At 40.8% G+C, this 18,199-nt stretch overlaps 1 protein-coding gene across 2 annotated transcripts; it reads left to right on the top strand.

The window, feature by feature from the left end:
* The first annotated feature begins 36 nt into the window (after positions 1 to 36).
* Positions 37 to 17,556, top strand: DDX19A (DEAD-box helicase 19A). 2 transcript variants are annotated; one of them, XM_014551446.2, is made up of 12 exons: positions 37 to 209; positions 2,469 to 2,517; positions 5,221 to 5,271; positions 6,175 to 6,310; positions 8,812 to 8,904; positions 9,981 to 10,083; positions 10,480 to 10,594; positions 13,563 to 13,740; positions 14,072 to 14,309; positions 15,059 to 15,221; positions 15,690 to 15,881; positions 16,296 to 17,556. In XM_014551446.2, exons 1-12 carry the CDS (start codon positions 153 to 155, stop codon positions 16,355 to 16,357), a joined length of 1,437 nt encoding a protein of 478 aa, XP_014406932.2. In that variant the 5' UTR covers positions 37 to 152; the 3' UTR covers positions 16,358 to 17,556. The 2 variants fall into 2 exon arrangements, with proteins under 2 accessions (XP_014406932.2, XP_032342610.1); XM_032486719.1 differs by lacking the exons at positions 37 to 209; positions 2,469 to 2,517; positions 5,221 to 5,271; positions 6,175 to 6,310 and adding an exon at positions 6,628 to 6,665.
* Positions 17,557 to 18,199: the final 643 nt, after the last annotated feature.

Below are 18,199 nucleotides of genomic sequence, written 5' to 3'. Positions count from 1 at the left end.
CTCATGGCGCGGGGCGGGAAATGACGTCATCTTTGTGCACCGTCGCTTCCGGTCTGCGTGAGTGTTGTTCTCGCGCCTGCGGCGGGCTCAGGGCCGCTGTTGCCGCGCCTGTGGTCCTTTTTTTCGCGAGTCAGCCTCCTTTCCCCGGGACCATGGCCACTGACTCGTGGGCTCTGGCAGTGGACGAGCAGGAAGCGGCTGTTAAATCGGTTAGTTGCTTCAGTTCCATGCGGGGGAAACATACTAGGAGGGCCCAAGCGGACCCTGCTTGGAGTCCAGGGAACTGCCCGGGTTGGGAAAGCGGTGGCCCACACACCTTTAAGGTTTGCCGCGGGGAATCATTTAACCCTTATTTGTGCCTAAAGCTGAAGAAACCAATCTGGAGCCTTTTTCTCTTGTCTGGGCCATTTAAAGACTTTTATCCTATGGCAAATCCGTCCCCGCTATGTATTCTGTCTGTCTTGCCTTGCACCCCCGCTTCTCAGTGGCGATTGTAAGGAAAGACATATTCAAATGCTGATTCTCTCTTTCTGATTTCTCTGTTTTCTGGGTGAATCTGTGTTACTCTTAACATTTTTTTAGATGCATGCTTAACATGGTTGGCAGTTTGTAGCTCTTTGCAGAATAACAGATTAAGGTTTATTTTACATTTGTGCTGGATATCAGAGAATAGTCATTTAAGATAGAAATGAAGATTAATGGCATTTTAAAAGAACAGAATGCACCGAAGTGCTGGACTTGCCTAGAGAACAGGAATCAGAACTCATTTCTGCTGCAGCTTAAGATTATTGGGTTGTAGTAGAAGCAGTATAGAAAATATTGTAGGGAGTGTACTTTGGACTTAAGTACTTAAAGAGGAGAGGCCTTACTTGGTTGGTTTGGGGATTTTTAAGGATACTGACAAGATTAGATCTAGAGCTGGCAAGATTTATTGGACTGCAGAGAACAGAATATATTAGGAGTGATGTCTAAAGAAGAGGAGATGTGTGTGGAAGTTACTCTAATAGTCCAGAGGTAGAGGGCCTATGTTGAATGGTGAAAGTGGAGATGAGGGATTCAGGAGATAACTGTGGAGGTACAAAGATTTAGGAAAAAGAAGAGAAGGGAGATAAAGGCAAAGATTACTGCTTTCAGGCTGGATCTTACAAGGTGTTATTAATAAAAGTGCTAATAACAGGACTAAGGGAGTGGGAGGAAAGGCAGATTTGATATTTAGGATGAAGAGTTCAGGTTTGGCTGCTCCGAATTTGAGGAAAGGAGTACAGTTTGGTTAGCTATCTGTGTTGGGAGTCTTCAAGAAGTGTCCAGATTCGATGATCACTGATGAGGATTCACAGGACTCAGCATATAATTAATTGTATTCACAGCTATGATTTATTACAATGAAAAGCAAAATCATCAGAAGGAAAAGGCCCATGTTGCAAAGTCGAGAGGAAAGCAGGCACAAGCTTCCAAGAATCCTCTCCCAGTTTAATTCATGTTGAATTCATGTTTAATTCCTCTAGCCATGGATGAGGTGTTTTCAGGGGAGCTCGTTAGAGACTCGGTGCTTGGGGGTTCTGTTGGAGACCTAGCACATAGTCATCTCTGCCAAACAGGTACCAAAATTTCAGACTCCTAGAAGGAAAGTAGGTGTTAACATAAACCACAAGTTTTCATAAACATAATTAGTGAACCCCTCAGTAGTTCTGGGGATAGTGGGAACCCTCTCAAAATCCAGGTTCCCCAGATGCCAGCCAGGGGCTAGCTTTGCAAGCTGACTTGCCTAAGGATAGCAGTCAGACTTGCTATGTTAACTCCTTTCTGTACAGTACCCACTTGGAAATGTGGCACTGGAGTTCAGGAGGAATTAGGTCAGAGGTATAAAATTGTCAGTTATCCTCAAATCACAAAGTATTATAAAGGATATGGTTCTGTACTCTAGAGTTTAAATCTAGTATTTAGCATCAGATCTTCCCTGAGTGACAGTTACTGAGAATTGATTTCAAATCTTTTTAAACCTATGACCCTAGTCTAGATGTGATATGAATAGCACAAATACAGACCCAAACATACTTGGTATCTGATTTTAACCACTCTGCTTATTGGGTGGCTGGTATAAGTAAATGTGTTAAAACATTGCTTCCTAATAGTTGGGGAGGACTCTCTCCCCATTTTTTTTTAACCATATAGTCTTGTGTACATTAGCTTAATAAATACAGTTGACTCTTGAATAATATGGGGGTTATGAGCCCCTAATCCTTCCTGTAGTTGAAAAATCTCTGAATTTGTTGAAATTGCCCCTCCATATATGTGGTTCTGCATCATCAGATTCAACCAACCACGGGCTGTGTAGTACCGTACTGTTTATCCATGGATAAATGGACCCTTAAAAGTTCAAACTCTGGTTTTTAAGGGTCATTTGTAATTCGTGGTATTTGGTTATTACATAGCTCTGCTCTTAAGTGTTTCTTTTTATTCCCCTTCAGATGAGTAGTTTGCAGATCAAGGAAGAGAAAGTCAAACCAGATACCAATGGTAAGTCACTAGTAACTATAAGCTATGTGTGTGCTTCACTTTGCACTCATAGCTGCAATGTGGAAAGAAGCTTTCTTTAAGTTTTTTGGGGGTTTTTTTTTTGTTTGTTTTTTTAATGGAGGTCCTGGGGATTGAACCCAGGACCTCATGCATGCTAAGCATGCACTCTACCACTTGAGCTATATGTTCCCCGCCACCAGTTATCTTTTGATAGATACTTGGATTGGTTATATTCTATTTTTTTCTTTTTTTCCAGCCATATTCTTTTTCTCTTGTAAACACTGCTTCGTGGAATAACTATGAACTTAATTCTTTTTACATGTATGCAAATATGTTTATAGGATAAATTCTCCCAAAATGGATATTCCATGGTCAAAAGTATATGCATTTGCAATTTTTAGTAGTATTTTCAAAGTACCCTCCATAGTATTATATAATTTACATTTCTATCAATAAAGCATAAGAATGTCTGCTTCCCTATAGCCTCACCACAGAATTTTTAGTCAAAACCTTGAAGTTGATCTGATAGGTGGATCAGCATTTTCATTTGTATTTCATGAGTAAGGTTGAAAATTTTCATAAGTTTAAAAGAATTTGTATTTCCTTTTCTATTGAGCTTTTTCTCTTCTAATTATGAAGAACTTCATATTTTAACTGTGATAGAAGTTTTAATACTTTTGCCAGTTTTATTTGTCTTTAGACTTTGTTTCTTGTGTATTTTTGCTCTACAAACATTTTTATATAGTCAAATGTATCAGTGTTTTACATTATTGTTTCTGAAATTTGAGTCAGTTTTCATAGTTAGTCTTTGATCCTTTTGGAATTTTTCCTGGTGTGCTTTGTGAGATATGGATCTAAATTGTTTTCTCTAGTGTGTTTCACCTTTTAAATTTCAAGATGGCTACAGATTTGTTTCGATACCACTTTTGTATTAGTACATTTTTCCTCTCTAGTTTGAGATACACTTGTATAATATACTAAACTCAGCATTTTCTCATCTATCAAGTTTCTTTTGCATATTCATGTATCAGTATCATATTTCTCATTGCTGGAGCATTATGACATGCTTTAATATCTGTGAGTGCTGGTCTCCATTCATTGATCTTTTTTAGAGTTTTCTTGGCTGTTCTTGCTTATTTTCCATACATATCCTTTTAGAATCAACTTGACTAGTTCTAAGAAGAAAAAGAATCTTTTGGTATTTCTCCTGAGACATGATACATTTATAACTTAACATCTATATGCTGTTGAGTCTTTACAGAAACCAAATGTCTTTCCATTTTTTTCAAATCCCTTTTTGTGCCCTTTAGGAATATTTTAATGACTGTAGGATATATGATGTCCCCCACCTTTTTTTGTGTGTATATATATATTTTTTTTAAGTATAATCAATTTACAATTTTGTCAATTTCTGGTGCAGCATAATGCTTCAGTCATACATAATATACATTTTCATATTCTTTTTCACTGTAAGTTACTAAAGATGTTGAATACAGTTCCCTGTGCTATACAGTATGAACTTGTTGTTCTCTTTCCATTTCTAAAAGTGGAAATATGTGTTCTACTCTTTTTATTGAGGAGTCTGTCTAGAGGCTTATCAGTTTTTTTATCTTTTCAAAGAGCCAGCTTTTGACAATGTTAGTTTCCTTGAACATTTGTCTTTTATTTCATAGGTTTCTACTCTCTATTTTTTTCCTTTCTACTTACTTTGGGTTTACTTTACTCTTCTTTTCAGAGGTATTTTCTGTTGTTGTTTGTTTTTAATGGAGGTACTGGGAATTGAACCCAGGACCTTGTGCATACTAAGCAAGTGCTCTACCATGGAGCTGTATTGCCACCTGCTCTTGTAGACAGCTGACAGTTGAATCTTGCTTTTAAATCCATTCTAATAATTTCTACCTTTTAGTTAGAGTATTTTATCTATTTATATTTAATGTAATTATTGATGTGATTGGGTTTAGGTTAACAGTTTTACTATTTGCTGTTTACTATTTTACTGTTCTGTTTGTCCCTTCATATTTTATTTCTCTGCCTCTTTTCCTGCCTTTTCAGTTAATTGAATATCTTAGAATTCCATTTTAGTTTATGGACTTTTTAGCTTTATCTCTTTGCATTATTTTATGAATGTTTTAAAGGTTTTTTCATGTAAGTCTCATATTTTTTGTTAACTTTATTTCTGGGTGCAGTATTTTATATTTCTAGATGCTATTATAAGTAGAATCTTTTTAATTATATCTGTTTGTATCTATAAAAGCCATTGATTTCTTTTTATTTTGTACATAGCTCTTTTAATCTTTTGCTGAGATATCTTATTTTGTAGTCATTTTTAAGTTGATACTCGAAGTCCTGTAAGTTTACAATCATATATTCTACAAGTGGTCATTTTACTTTCTTTTAATTTTTAATACCTTTATTTTCTTTCTCATGTCTAATCATGTGTGCTAATACAATGCTATATTTTAAATTAGGATAAGTAAATCAGAGGTGACATATTCTGATCACTTTAAAGTCAGCCAGCATTTCTAGAAATTTGAAATTTTCTTATGCATTAAATTTCCTAGGAATAAAAATCCATTAAACATAAAGAAATGCCAACTATTTACATTTTGACCACTTAAATAAGGTTTGATATTTATATTGTCCCACCTTTTGAGTGGATTTAATATTTGCCTTTCTGATTATGACAACTGTTTTCTTGTGTAGGTGTTATCAAAGCCAATGCCACTCCAGAGAAAACAGATGAAGAAGAGAAAGGTAACTACTCTTTGAAACCCTGTAGCAAGAGATGTTATATCATCCAGGACATGCCTCTCTGGAGCCAGAGGTACTCTTAGTTATATGATCAAGGAGATGAGGGAGAATCAGCAAAGGAGATTGAGAACAGTCAGTCAGATAGAAGGAGAATCAAAAGAGAGTAGTATCCCAGAAACCAGAAGAAGGAAATGTTTCAAAAGTAGGGAATCATATATAGGTAGGTACTAGGTTGGTTAAGAACTGAAAATTGTTCTGTTCAGTTGATTTAGAGTGTAGAAGTCATTGGTGAACTTGACAAGGGCTGTTAAGGTCAAATGGGGAGGTTAAATTAAAAATCTATTCAGTGTACATTTCACAGGGAAGGGGAGAAGAGGAAGTGGAGCTATGAGTACAGACAACCTTGTCAGGGAGTGTTCCACAAAGGGAAGCAGAGAATCAGGGCAGTAACTGGATCGGGATGTGGGGTAAAGGAGGAAGCAGATTTACAGTGAGAGATGTTAAAACGTGTACATGTGCTGGTCGGAATGATCCATTGGAGGGGGAAACTGATAATGCGAGAGAGAAGGTCAGTGCTGGGAGAAATGCCCTTTCAGCAAGAAGGGATGGGGCCTGTTGTACAAGTCAGGGGTTAGCCTCCAGGCACAGATGTCCAAGTTACAGGGGTGAAGGTGGAGAACACGCGCACAAACGCAGGTGGGGGTGAGGAGTGGAGTATAGAAAGGCATCTCAGCCCACTGGAGTTTAGCAGTCAGGAGTTTAAAGTGAGACCTTTTGGTGTGATTGTGTCTTTCTTGCACCTTGCTGGCACCTCAGTGTGGGTACAGACGTGGAGAGAGAGGTTTCACGAGGGTGAGGTTTGCTTGATGAATATGAAGATCTACTGTTTTTTTTTTTTCCTGACAGAGGACAGAGCTGCCCAGTCCTTACTCAACAAGCTGATCAGAAGCAACCTTGTCGATAACACCAACCAGGTGGAAGTCCTGCAGCGGGATCCAAACTCCCCACTCTACTCAGTGAAGTCCTTTGAGGAGCTACGCCTGTGAGTATTCGTTCCTTGGAACAGTTGTTCTTTGCCAGTCCCTACTTTATAACACTTAGCATCTGAGATCTTGTGGAAATTTACTTTCCACTTTTATTTTTCAAAAATCTTAATGTATTTACTTCTTTGACTAACCATGATTCAAAAGTTAAAAAGTATGAAAAAGTTTACAGTGATGGTCTCCTTCCCACTCTTGTCTCTTGGCTATCTAGTTCTCTTCCTCTAGGTAGGGATTTTTAAATGCCACAGATTTATTCATCATAGCTGAAAGTCTTTTTTCTTTTATGCTCTTAGAACTTTCAATAAAATATTGGCTGACAGGTGATTTCTGGATGTCAGGAACATTTCTTATTAGGTAAGCCCTTTTGTTAGACTATAGGGTTTACAGTCTTAAGAACAGTTTATCTGCTTTTATAAAATCTGTCAAAAAGAAAAAAAAAAAAAAGCCTGTTCAGAATTCCCAATACCTACAGTGGAAAGCAGCCTTCAACGTTCCAGAATTTTTTTAAAAATTCAGAACCCTGGATTAAGCATTAAGGGTAGAAATTTATGGCATTGTGCTAAGAATGACTTCTACTGCGTCCTTATTTTAAAGGCAGAGAATTATGAAATGTCATACCAAGTGTTTTGTTTCCTTCAGTAAGTTAGTAAAGGGGTGTTTAGGGGTCATTGGTTTAGGTACATGCCACTGTGCTGGGTGTTACGAGTAACATAAGACATAACTACCTCTTGCTGCCTGCCAGGACCAAAATCCCAGAGAGAAAATAGGTGGTAAATAAGAAAGTGGTGGAATAAATGGATTCTTTGTCTTTGTTCAGCAGAATCTATCATATGCCCACTGTGGGCAAGTAGAGGCCACATTCCTTCCAACTGTTGCCACCATTGTAGAGTAAGAGACATTTAAAAGAAGAGAGCTAACTAGAACCAAATCAAGTTGTTAATGAAGCAGTAGCTAAGAACAAGCTTTTTATTTTTGGGGGGGGTAATTAGGTTCTTTAATTTATTTATCTTTTTTAATAGAGGTACTGGGGATCGAACCTAGGACCTTGTGTATGCTAGGCAGGCGCTCTACCACTGAGCTACACCCTCCCGCTAAGAACAAGTTTTTTTAAATGTGGCCTTTTCAGTGTTTTCAGGAAGTTATACTTTCCTGTGTGTATTTCCTCTGTCAAGGGCTTTTTTCAGCAAACCTGTCATCTCTGCTTTTGTTCATAACTGTCAGGGCAGCTGGATGTGCTCTATTGTTTCTTGAACTGACAGTTTGCTTTTCCAAATATCAGTATTTTTTTTTTAAGTTCCTTTCATTGAAAGGACTGGAGCTCTCAGACCAACTATTGCTGAATTTTCCTCTTTGAAAAGTCAAGTTCTCTCTGATTTAGTTATTAGTAGCCAAAGGAAACAAAGAATAAAACCCAAGTCACCTAATATATTTGGTCTACCTTGTACTGAAAATATTTGGATCTGCAAAATAAAAGAGAAATAATGAGCCACTGATAGCTCCTAGATCACTTGAGTCCTTGTTCAGTAGTGACTCTGTTTCCTTGGCAACCAAGTCAGAATCTATTAAGCTTCATAGCCTTTTCTTCCAAATGGAAGTACGTTACTTTTCAAAGTTCTTTGATTCTGAACCAAAGAATCAGCATATACCAGAAGAACTGCCTTTTAGGGAGTCTCTTAAACTCTATGGAAGGCTTAGAGAACAGTCTTGACTTGGTTTAATTTTTCTTTAAAAATAATCTGGTGTGATTTTTGTTAAACACCTTGTCAATTTAGAGGTAGCAGAGAGCTTATTATAAATGCACTGTAAGAGCAACTTTAATTGATACTTGAGGTGTGGCTACTTAGATAAGAAGTTGTTGCTTTTCTAGTCTTGATTTTTAACCAGACATAGTGAGTAAATCTGAGCATATGTAAAGTTCAGTATAACTGAACTCCCCTTATCTGTTTACTAGAAACTGGCTGAATCAATTTTCTTACCTCTTGATTGTCTCGAGTTCTTGCGCAGCTGGCTTTGTAAGATCCATGAACACAAAATGAACTGTGGTTCAATGGAATATCTGCACTGAGAAATGTAAAGTGAAATCCCAGTCTCTAAAGGGACTTCTGTATCTTAGCAGTATAGTAAGCAGTGTTTATTTTTAGCTATGTCCTTTATAATTTATTTTATACTGTGAATTAATAAATAGCATTCTTGCAGTATCCAGGGAACATTTGTCATTCAAGGCCAACCAGATTTGTAGGTCTGCTGAAAGGATGAACTTCTCCAAGAAAGAAAAGAAGGAAACTAGCCTGAATTTTATAAATTGCATAATTGTTTCAGATTAAGATTTAGTATGGAAAGATGTCGGTTTTGTTTTAGATAGTATCTCTTAAGGCACAGGGAAATAGTCTGACAGATGGGAAGTACCATTCTTTGCTAGATGTATGGGAAAATAAAATTCTAGGCCTTTAAAACAATTTCAACAACTAGGAATCCATCCTATCTCTCCTTGGCCTCCTAGGAAACCACAGCTTCTCCAGGGAGTCTATGCCATGGGCTTCAATCGACCATCCAAGATACAAGAGAACGCGTTACCCATGATGCTTGCTGAGCCGTAAGTATCACAGACCCCAGTGCACCTCTTAAGAATTTGGTTTAACCTCTCCCGCCAAGAGCCATAGTGTTCCTGAGCACAAGATGGGCCATTGAGGACAGCATACTTCTTTCAGGGAAACAGCTTGGACAAGTGCAGAGAGACTCAGATGCAATTCAGTACAGTTTCTGCTTTTTCTACTTAATAAAAACTGATAGAGAAAATTGGTGCTGTTAATCTATGCAATTTTAAAAGCTGGGTTTTTAAGTTTTTGAAATTTTTGAGACCTACAAAAAGGTATCATGAGCAATAACCAGGAACATCTCTGCAACCCCATCCTGCCAAAAAGTGAAGTGTTATTAATCTAGTTGACAACTGAAGCCCCCATGTTCTCCTCTCTGTTCACAGCTCTGTCTTCCACCCAAGTGAACCTCATCCTGACGTGGGTCGTCATTCTCTAACTTCTTTATCCTTTTACCACGTATCTTTGTGTCCCTAAGAATCTAAAGAGGAGTTTGCATATTTTTAAACCTTAGATAAATGTTATCATACTTTTTGTAGCAACTTTTTTTTTATTCAACTCTATTATTATTTCTCTTTTTTTAATGATAAAAATGCCACCTATTTCCACAACAAACGTGAAGTGAAATGTGAAAGTTCCCTCTAAAGCATCTGACTTGGTATTTTAAATTTTCCATAAAGATGAGAAACAGGAGCACACAGAAGGAGCCAAGTCCTGGAGACACATATGGCTCAACAGAAAATGTCCCCGGGGACTTGTCTCAGCACAGATCTTACTCTGCAGTCTTAATTTCCATGGGCCCCTTGGGGTACAAAATGAGGGCACTCTAGCTGTGCTAGAGTCTAGAGTGAGGATTTCTTAGTGTGAGCCCATCTAAAAGAATCATTATTTCCCTTAATATTTAAGCAGTTTTTTAAACAACATATAAAGAAATTATCTTTGTGCTCAGTGCAGAAAACCTGGGTAATAGGAGCATGAAGGGGGAATATCCATATTCCTACCACCCAAAAAGAACATTTGGACACTTGATTGTTTTACCTAATATTATTTTCATCTCGGTTCTTCCTTAATCCAGTCCACAAAACCTGATTGCCCAGTCTCAGTCTGGTACTGGTAAAACAGCTGCCTTCGTCCTAGCCATGCTCAGCCGAGTGGAACCAGCAGAGAGATACCCCCAGGTGAGGGCTGGGGAATCCTGGGGGCTCTGGCTTGCTTGTCCTGGGAAGGGTGGCACCATCTGGTGGGAGATTAATGAGAGTGCTCCTGGTGGAGCCTGAATGTTTCTGATGCCTCAGATTGTGGCTCAGGCAAAGCTCCATAGCACACCAGGCCCTGACCTGGGTAGAGTTGAGTTGGAATCAGCAACCTGAAACAGTGGCTTCTGAAGGCATCCACCAAGCCAGGGCTCTCTACTGAAGGCTTCCATCTATAGCTGAGAGGTGGACCTGGTTGACAAGGATGTGGTTCCCTGTACTGTTCAAGTAGTAATGACAGCAGTGTACTTGCTGCTTTAGAGCCTGTTGTCTGTTACTGCAAGGCTCTCCTAAACTCATCCTCTATGATCTGCCTGTCAGTGTCTGTGCCTCTCCCCAACATATGAGCTGGCGCTCCAAACAGGAAAAGTGATTGAGCAGATGGGCAAATTTCATCCAGAACTAAAGCTTGCTTATGCTGTTCGAGGCAATAAATGTGAGTATGAAGGGACAAGACCTATGCCGTGAGTCGGGGTGGGTGGCTGGATGTTTGAATTTTGGAGATGTGATGACCATATTCAACTTTCTGATTCAGTCTGATCTTGGAGCCCAGATCCACTGCTTTTAGCAAATCTATTTAAATACTTGCTGACTTGTTATTAATCCTCTCCACTCTTAAAATAAGATTTTAAGTTTTTTTTTAAAATCACATGGAGTTCTTAAAGTGTGAACTTTTCCACTGAAGAGACAGGGTTTTGGATTTGGCATCCAGAGTTCTGGAAGCTGCTTACTAGGGAGGGCTTAGCACTGAGGATGGTAGGTTGGGTCAGATCTCTTTCTCTAAAAGTTAAGCACAGCATTAGTAAGAGTAATCTAAGAGCACAGACAGTTCACTTGGTCTTATCAAAATCAGAAATCCTTCCAACGAGTCTTTCTTCCTTGTCTGCAGTGTGTAGGGAGTGTGCGTTAGAGTAGGGGGAGGAGCAGGTAGATTAGGGGTGATAGGGAAGTTGTCAAAGTATATAAAACTGCAAATTAATAAGAAAAAAGTAAACATTTTCATAGGAAAATGGACAAAGAGTCCCAGATGAATAGATGCGTCACAAAAGAAGGAATTCAGATGGTCAGTAAATATGAAAAATTGATGAGCCTCACTAGTCATCAGGGAAGCATCAGTTGAAACCACTATATGCCTCTCAGCGGGTAGAAATTAGGGAGTCTGACACCACCAAGTGTTGCCAAGGATGTGGAAGAATTGGAACACTCATGTGCTCCAGTGGGGAGTATACACTGGCACGATCACTTCAGGAAGCAGTTGGCATTACCTAGAAGAAATAGAAGAGAGACATCCCTTCCACCCAGCAGTTTATAATTCCAAAAGTTCTTAAACTTTGTGGTCTCTTACACTCCTTTAAACATTGTTTTGGACCCCCAAAACATTTTTGTTTCTGCAGGTTATCTCTTGATTTCTGCCCTATTGGAAGCTAAAATTGAGAAATTTTTTAAGTACTTTGGAAGAAGAGAAGAAAATCTGACCTTTCAGATAATTACAGATACTCTTTTTTTTGGATGCCACACCAAAACTTAACAAGGGGTAATTACTTAAAAGTTAGTTGCGATGTGGCATCTGAAATCATATTAATAAACTCTTGGTGCTTTTACATTAAAATTCCTTGGTCTCTCTCTTGCACTTTGAATGCATCTTTTCCCAAGAATGATTTTTTATATCATACCTTAGTCATTTGGAAAATCCTGTCTTACTGAGTTATGCTGATCTTCCAAATGCTGACATGTTTCATTATACAGAATTTTAAATAGCATTTAAAATGCACTAATAATCACCACCAAACTCCTCAGAGGGGTTTATACATGGAGAAATGCTCAGCCTTCTTATAACTGCACCTACAGGTTTTTTCAAAATTTGAATTCTAATTTTCTCTTAAGCTTAAATGTTACCATGACAGCAAATAACAGCTGATTGTTTTCATTGTAGAGACAGGCTCTCTTTGCTAATTTTCAAAAAAGTGTTTATCAGATTCCCCCCTTGATTTTCTATAGTTTGTCAGTCAACAAATGAAAATGACTAGTGCAGTTTACCACATGAATAATCACAAATGAGCTTTTCCTGGAGAAAATTGTCATATTTCAGCATGCAGCAAGAACACTTTAACTAATAGTTATTAAGTTGGATATTTTTGTATTAATGTCTCAAACTGATGGGTGCACACAAATGTAGTGTACCAGAATCTTGTGACAACATGTATCTTCTCTAGATTGTTTTATAATAAATAGCAGGGGACTTCACTGTGTATAAAGAATTAATATATTAACTAATGTATCATTTTTTAGAAGTTCAGTTTAGACTGATGGGCAATGGACAATGAGAACCACAGCGTATGTAAGACTTCATTTAAAACTTTTCCAATAGATAGTTGATGACTTCCAAACTCCCCTTCTCAAATCTTAAACTTTATTTTTAAAATAAAGATATTCACATTTCAAAATTGAAAGGATATATGGAAGAAACTTTTTTTTCTCCCATACCTTTCAACCACCTAGTTCTCTTTCCTAAAGGTACCTAGTACTAACTAATTCTTATGTGTCCTACAGAGATAGTCTGTGCGGCTACAGGCAAATAATCATGTGTGTGTAAATATATAACATGTACATTCACATACACGTACGTATATTATCTGTACTCTTTTTTGCCCTTTTTGGTATGCAAATTGCTCTGCAATTTTTTTTTCACATTTAATAATGTATTTTGGAGATTGCTCAATATCGGTTCCTAAACAGTTTTATACTTTTATTGGTATCTTATATTGGGTGTATCATTTTGCCTAATTAGCTATGTTTTGATACATGCATATCCTTGGATATGTTACTTCACACATATTCATATACGTATAGGATTGATTCCTAATAGTGGAAGTATTGGTCAAAGGCTACAGTGCATTAGTAATTTTATACTTGGCTGTATCCCTCTACTCCCACCAGGTATAATTTGAGAGTAATGTGTATTTTAAAGAGAATTTGTACTGAGGAAAATTATCTACACAATTAGAATATCTAACAAAGCAAGAAACCATGGGGCCAAGATCCTTGGAGTCTAAACTACCAATTCATGAGGAAATTAATGAACCATGAGTGAAGGATGGTATGAAAAGGATGAGTAATGCCAGAGAGAGAGTTCGATGATGGTGAATTATAGGAGAAAGTAGGAAAAGGGAAACTAATACTTATGGAGGGTTCAGTGTGGAGGATTTAATCCCAACAGTGCAGTGACACGAGTGTCAGGATGCCCATCTTGTAGTGGAAGAACCCAGGAATTTTGGATAATACTTCTGTATATTTTGAAATCTTGAGTTAACTTGTTCTACTAGATCTGGAAGGATGGGCAAGGCTTTCTTTTCTAAAGCTGGTTTAGCCATGAAAATACCCACAGACACATCTTGTCTCCACAGTGGAAAGAGGTCAGAAGATCAGTGAGCACATTGTCATTGGCACTCCTGGGACCGTTCTGGACTGGTGCTCCAAGCTCAAGTTCATTGACCCCAAGAAGATTAAGGTGTTTGTTCTGGATGAGGCTGACGTGATGATAGCTACTCAGGGCCACCAAGATCAGAGCATCCGCATCCAGAGGTAGGGACACTTGAGGCAGGAGGAACTCTCCAGACTCCATTTTGCCCCTGCCAGGTTCTTTCCTCCACTGCTCCAGGAGCATTTGTCTGATGGGCCATTTCCGTGTCAGCATGGACCACACTCCCAGCTTGCGCTGAGGAAGGAGACTTAGGGAACTACTGGCACCCCGTCCCTGCCCTGTGTCTGCTCGCACCTCCTTCCTGCAGTGCTCGTCTCCTCTCTGCTGCCTTCCTGGGGGTGTAGGTCACCCTGGCCCGGGAGGCCGTGCTTCTGTACCTCCCAGTGAAACATTTGGGCGGGTCATGCCGAACACCTGGGCCTTCCCTTGCAGGATGCTGCCCAGGAACTGCCAGATGCTGCTTTTCTCTGCCACCTTTGAAGACTCTGTATGGAAATTTGCCCAGAAAGTGGTTCCAGACCCAAATATCATCAAACTGAAGCGCGAGGAGGAGACGTTGGACACCATCAAGCAGTATTACGTCCTGTGCAATAACAGAGACGAGAAGTTCCAGGCCCTGTGCAACCTGTATGGGGCCATCACCATCGCTCAAGCGATGATCTTCTGTCATGTGAGTAGGAGCAGGGGGAGGAGGAGGAGGAGGAGGAGGAGGAGGAGGAGGAGGAGGAGGAGGAGGAGGAGGAGGAGGAGGAGGCGGCGGCGGCGGCGGAGGCGGCCTGTGGGGGAGGAGCTCCCTGGAGGGTGTGGCCCCACCCCTCCCTCTCAGTCAGCTCCACCTTAGTGCTGGGGCCAGGTTCCCTCCACACAGCTGGAAAGGAAATGAATCCCCTACATCTGGCCCAGGACAGATTCTCTCAGATTGTAATGAGTTGTAAGATGAAGACTGAAGAGCTAAACCTTCTTTGATCCCACTTGTTAGAGATAACTTGGAAAAAACTCCAAGTAACATCTAAGGAAATAATTTTAAAGTATTAAGACTATAGGGCAGAAGGTATAGCTCAAGTGGTAGAGCGCATGCTTAGCATGCATTAGGTCCTGAGTTCAATCCCCAGTACCTCCTCCAAAAATAAATAAACCTAATTACCACCACCCCCCAAATTAAAGTATTAAGACTATAGAGTATTTAGGAAAGAAAACATTTGGCTCAAACCACAGTCTTCCTAGATGAACACTAAGATCATTGAGTTATTCATGCTAGAAAAATCGTGGCTAAAAAATAGAGAAAATTTAAGCCTGATCTCCTGACTGAACTCAGCTGAGCCTTTATGCATGTTAATGGCAATAAGCCACTTTTCTGCAGGGGTCTTCATTTTTTTTTTTTACAGGTATCTTCATTTAAAACAATTCTTTTCACTCCAGACCCGTAAAACAGCTAGCTGGCTGGCAGCAGAGCTCTCAAAAGAAGGCCACCAGGTGGCTCTGCTGAGCGGTGAGATGGTGGTGGAGCAGAGGGCTGCCGTGATTGAGCGCTTCCGAGAGGGCAAAGAGAAGGTTCTGGTCACCACCAATGTGTGTGCCCGCGGTGAGCACAGAACGTACCTCAGTATGCTAGGCTCAGGGGAGCAAGAGAAATCCTCGTGTGGGGGACACTCTGGTGGTGTGGGGTAGAGCAGGTGCGCTTGGTGGCGACACTGTTTGCTAGGAGAGCCTGTTTAGATTCCCTCAGCAGATGAGAACTTTCACAGAAACCAGGAGTCTTGATTTGGTGGTTTAGAACGGTGCCTGCTCTTCTTGGGGTCCCCAGTGAGGCTTTAGCTGCTTCTCCACATACTTGTACCCAGCAGAGGCTTTGACTGATCTTGTAATTTGGCCAGCATCTGTGAAAGTTCTGTTTTTCCCGTCTGGGTTCTGCCACCTGCCCCTCTGTCCAAATCCCAGAGCTGGCCCGTCCCAGACTCTTCTTCCACCTGAGGTTGGTGTGTGCAGGCCCGAGTGTGGGTGACAGTGAGTTACGTCCCGCCTTACTCCTCTCCACCTCTCCTCCCTGCAGGCATCGACGTTGAACAGGTGTCTGTCGTCATCAACTTTGACCTCCCCGTGGACAAGGATGGGAACCCGGACAATGAGACCTACCTGCACCGGATCGGGCGCACCGGCCGCTTTGGCAAGAGGGGCCTGGCAGTGAACATGGTGGACAGCAAGCACAGCATGAACATCCTGAACAGAATCCAGGAGCACTTCAGTGAGTCCCCTGGAGGGTCCCTGCCCCGCCCTTGCCTTACAGGGGCGAGTCAGGGGGGAGGGGAGGTTTTCCTGTGTCCCTGAGAGAGGCCTTTGTTTCCGTCCCATTCTCCTCCTTCCCTACAACGCAGAAGTTCACAAAGAGCACACCTGGAGAGTTTGGGGCTCAGGGACTTGAATGACAGTCCCCCTTGGCCAGGCTGAGGGGCCCAGTGCTCTGACTGTTGTCAGTGTCCCTCGCTCAGTCACTGGAAGCCTCTGGGGTTCCGTGAAGGATCCCTGTGGCCAGAGGCACAGAAGTTCCTAGGGGGCGGAGACCTGAGTTTCCTCTCTCCCTGCTGTGTGGCCCCTTCCCTGGTGCTTGTCTCTGTGTAACCCCATGTTGATCTCTCTTTGAATTCCATTTCTCCCCCAGATAAGAAAATAGAAAGACTGGATACGGATGATTTGGACGAGATTGAGAAAATAGCCAATTGAGAAGCTGCAGTGGTGCCCGCCCTTGGCGCTCCCCCTGCGTGGACACTAGTGCTTTCACGGCCTAGCCCTCGACAGTCACCACAGAGATGAAGGCACGAGTAGAGAGAAACTACCTACCTCATTTTAAATTACGTTTGGACTTGACAAAAATTGTGCAAATGATGGGGGAAGGTAGGAAAAAAATGCATTTTGAAAAGTTTAGTCTTTCTTCCCTCTCCCTTTAAAAGGAGAGGGAAGAAAGACATAGTTTCCCCCAGCTTTATAATAATGTGGTCACTGGTGGTAATTGCTGGCCCTAGGATCTCCTGCCTGTTTTCTGGCCAGGGGTGTTGGGAACAGCTTCCAGCCCCTGAAGAATGAGAGTGGTGTGGGCAGAGGGCAGGAGTGGCCCGGGCAGCACAGCTGTATGAGCCCCATGCATGGATGGAGCATGGGGAGTGGCCCCCCTTCTCTGTCCTTTGTGACAAGAGACTTGACACAAATGTCTCTTGCCCCTGGTTACCTTCCTACTCAAATTCAGAGATGTTCCAGCCCATCCCTTTTACCTGTTTTCTATGCCAGAGGATATCCCTGTTTCTCCCTGTGTGAGCATCTTGGCTACTTGTGCGAACCTCAGATCTGGGGAGAAGCATGGAAGTCAGTGAATCTTCAGAGGGACTGGCCTGGCAAGGGAGATGATCCAGGCCTACCTTCACCACCTGCAGTTGCTCTGTCTGCTCAAGTACCTGTTGTCAGTCACAGCAGCCAGAGGACTTCAGGTGGTTTTCTGACACAACTGGCCCAGTGAGTTGATTCTCACCCATGGGTGTCACACTGCCTGGAGGTGAGCTGCAGAGTTTGGAAAGGAAGTTATGATCAAGTGAAAACTAATGCTGTTCATCCTTAATACCACTATTGGTTACTTTAATTCATACATTGTCTGTATGAATAAGGATGGATAAATTAGAGCTATACCCATATTCATTATGTTAAGAAATTTAAAAATAATTATGAAACGCTTTACTAATCATGATTTGTTTTTACTTGTATTTTTCTGCTTATTAGACTAATATATGCTCATTAAAAAAAGATGTGTGTGTGTGTATATATTAAAAAAACATACAAGTGCTCTATGTCCCTACCTCTCTGGGATCACCATTGCTGACAGTTTGGTGAACTGTTTGCCTTCTGTTTGCATATATCAACGTACTTTCCTTTTACAAAAATGTGAACATTTGTTGTTGTGCAGCCTGCCTTTTCACTTACCAGTGTATCTCTCAAATGCAATGTGGATGTACCTCACTCTTAACAATGGCATCATTCCAGCATGTAGCTGCCCCAGCATTTACTTCATGGCTCCTAGTGATAGGCATCTGGGGGCTTCCACTGTGCTGTGTTGCCCACGGTGAACACAGGATCCAGCTCCTCCCTGCCCCACTGATACTCACTCAGGATGTGTTCCGAGAAGTAGAGTTGTTGGGTCAAAGAGTGGAGACACTTAACATTTTAACACATTGCTGATGTAGCCTGCTGAAAAGTTTTTACCAACTTACGCTGTTGCAGTAATAACAAAAATACCTACTACGTACTTGCCAACTCCCTCTATTGCCAGTTTTTAAAACTGCCTGTTTAAGTAGCAAAAATAGATTATGTAACTGCTTTTTTATTTTTGATTTAGTGAGGTTTGGCAATTTTTCAATTTATTGGTATTATGTATTTTCTCTTTTAGGGGTGCTGCCCATTCTTGTCTCACCATTTTGCTATGGTGTGTAGGGAGGTAATTAGGTTTAACTTACTTATTTATTTTTTAGAGGAGGTGTTGGGAATTGAACCCAGGACCTTGTGGATGCTAAGCAAGCACTC

The sequence above is a fragment of the Camelus ferus genome, chromosome 9 (assembly GCF_009834535.1).
Source record: "Camelus ferus isolate YT-003-E chromosome 9, BCGSAC_Cfer_1.0, whole genome shotgun sequence".
In the NCBI taxonomy this organism is placed as follows: Eukaryota; Metazoa; Chordata; class Mammalia; order Artiodactyla; family Camelidae; genus Camelus; species Camelus ferus.
Note: the sequence above shows the minus strand (reverse complement) of the source record. Positions and strands in the feature narration are given on the sequence as shown.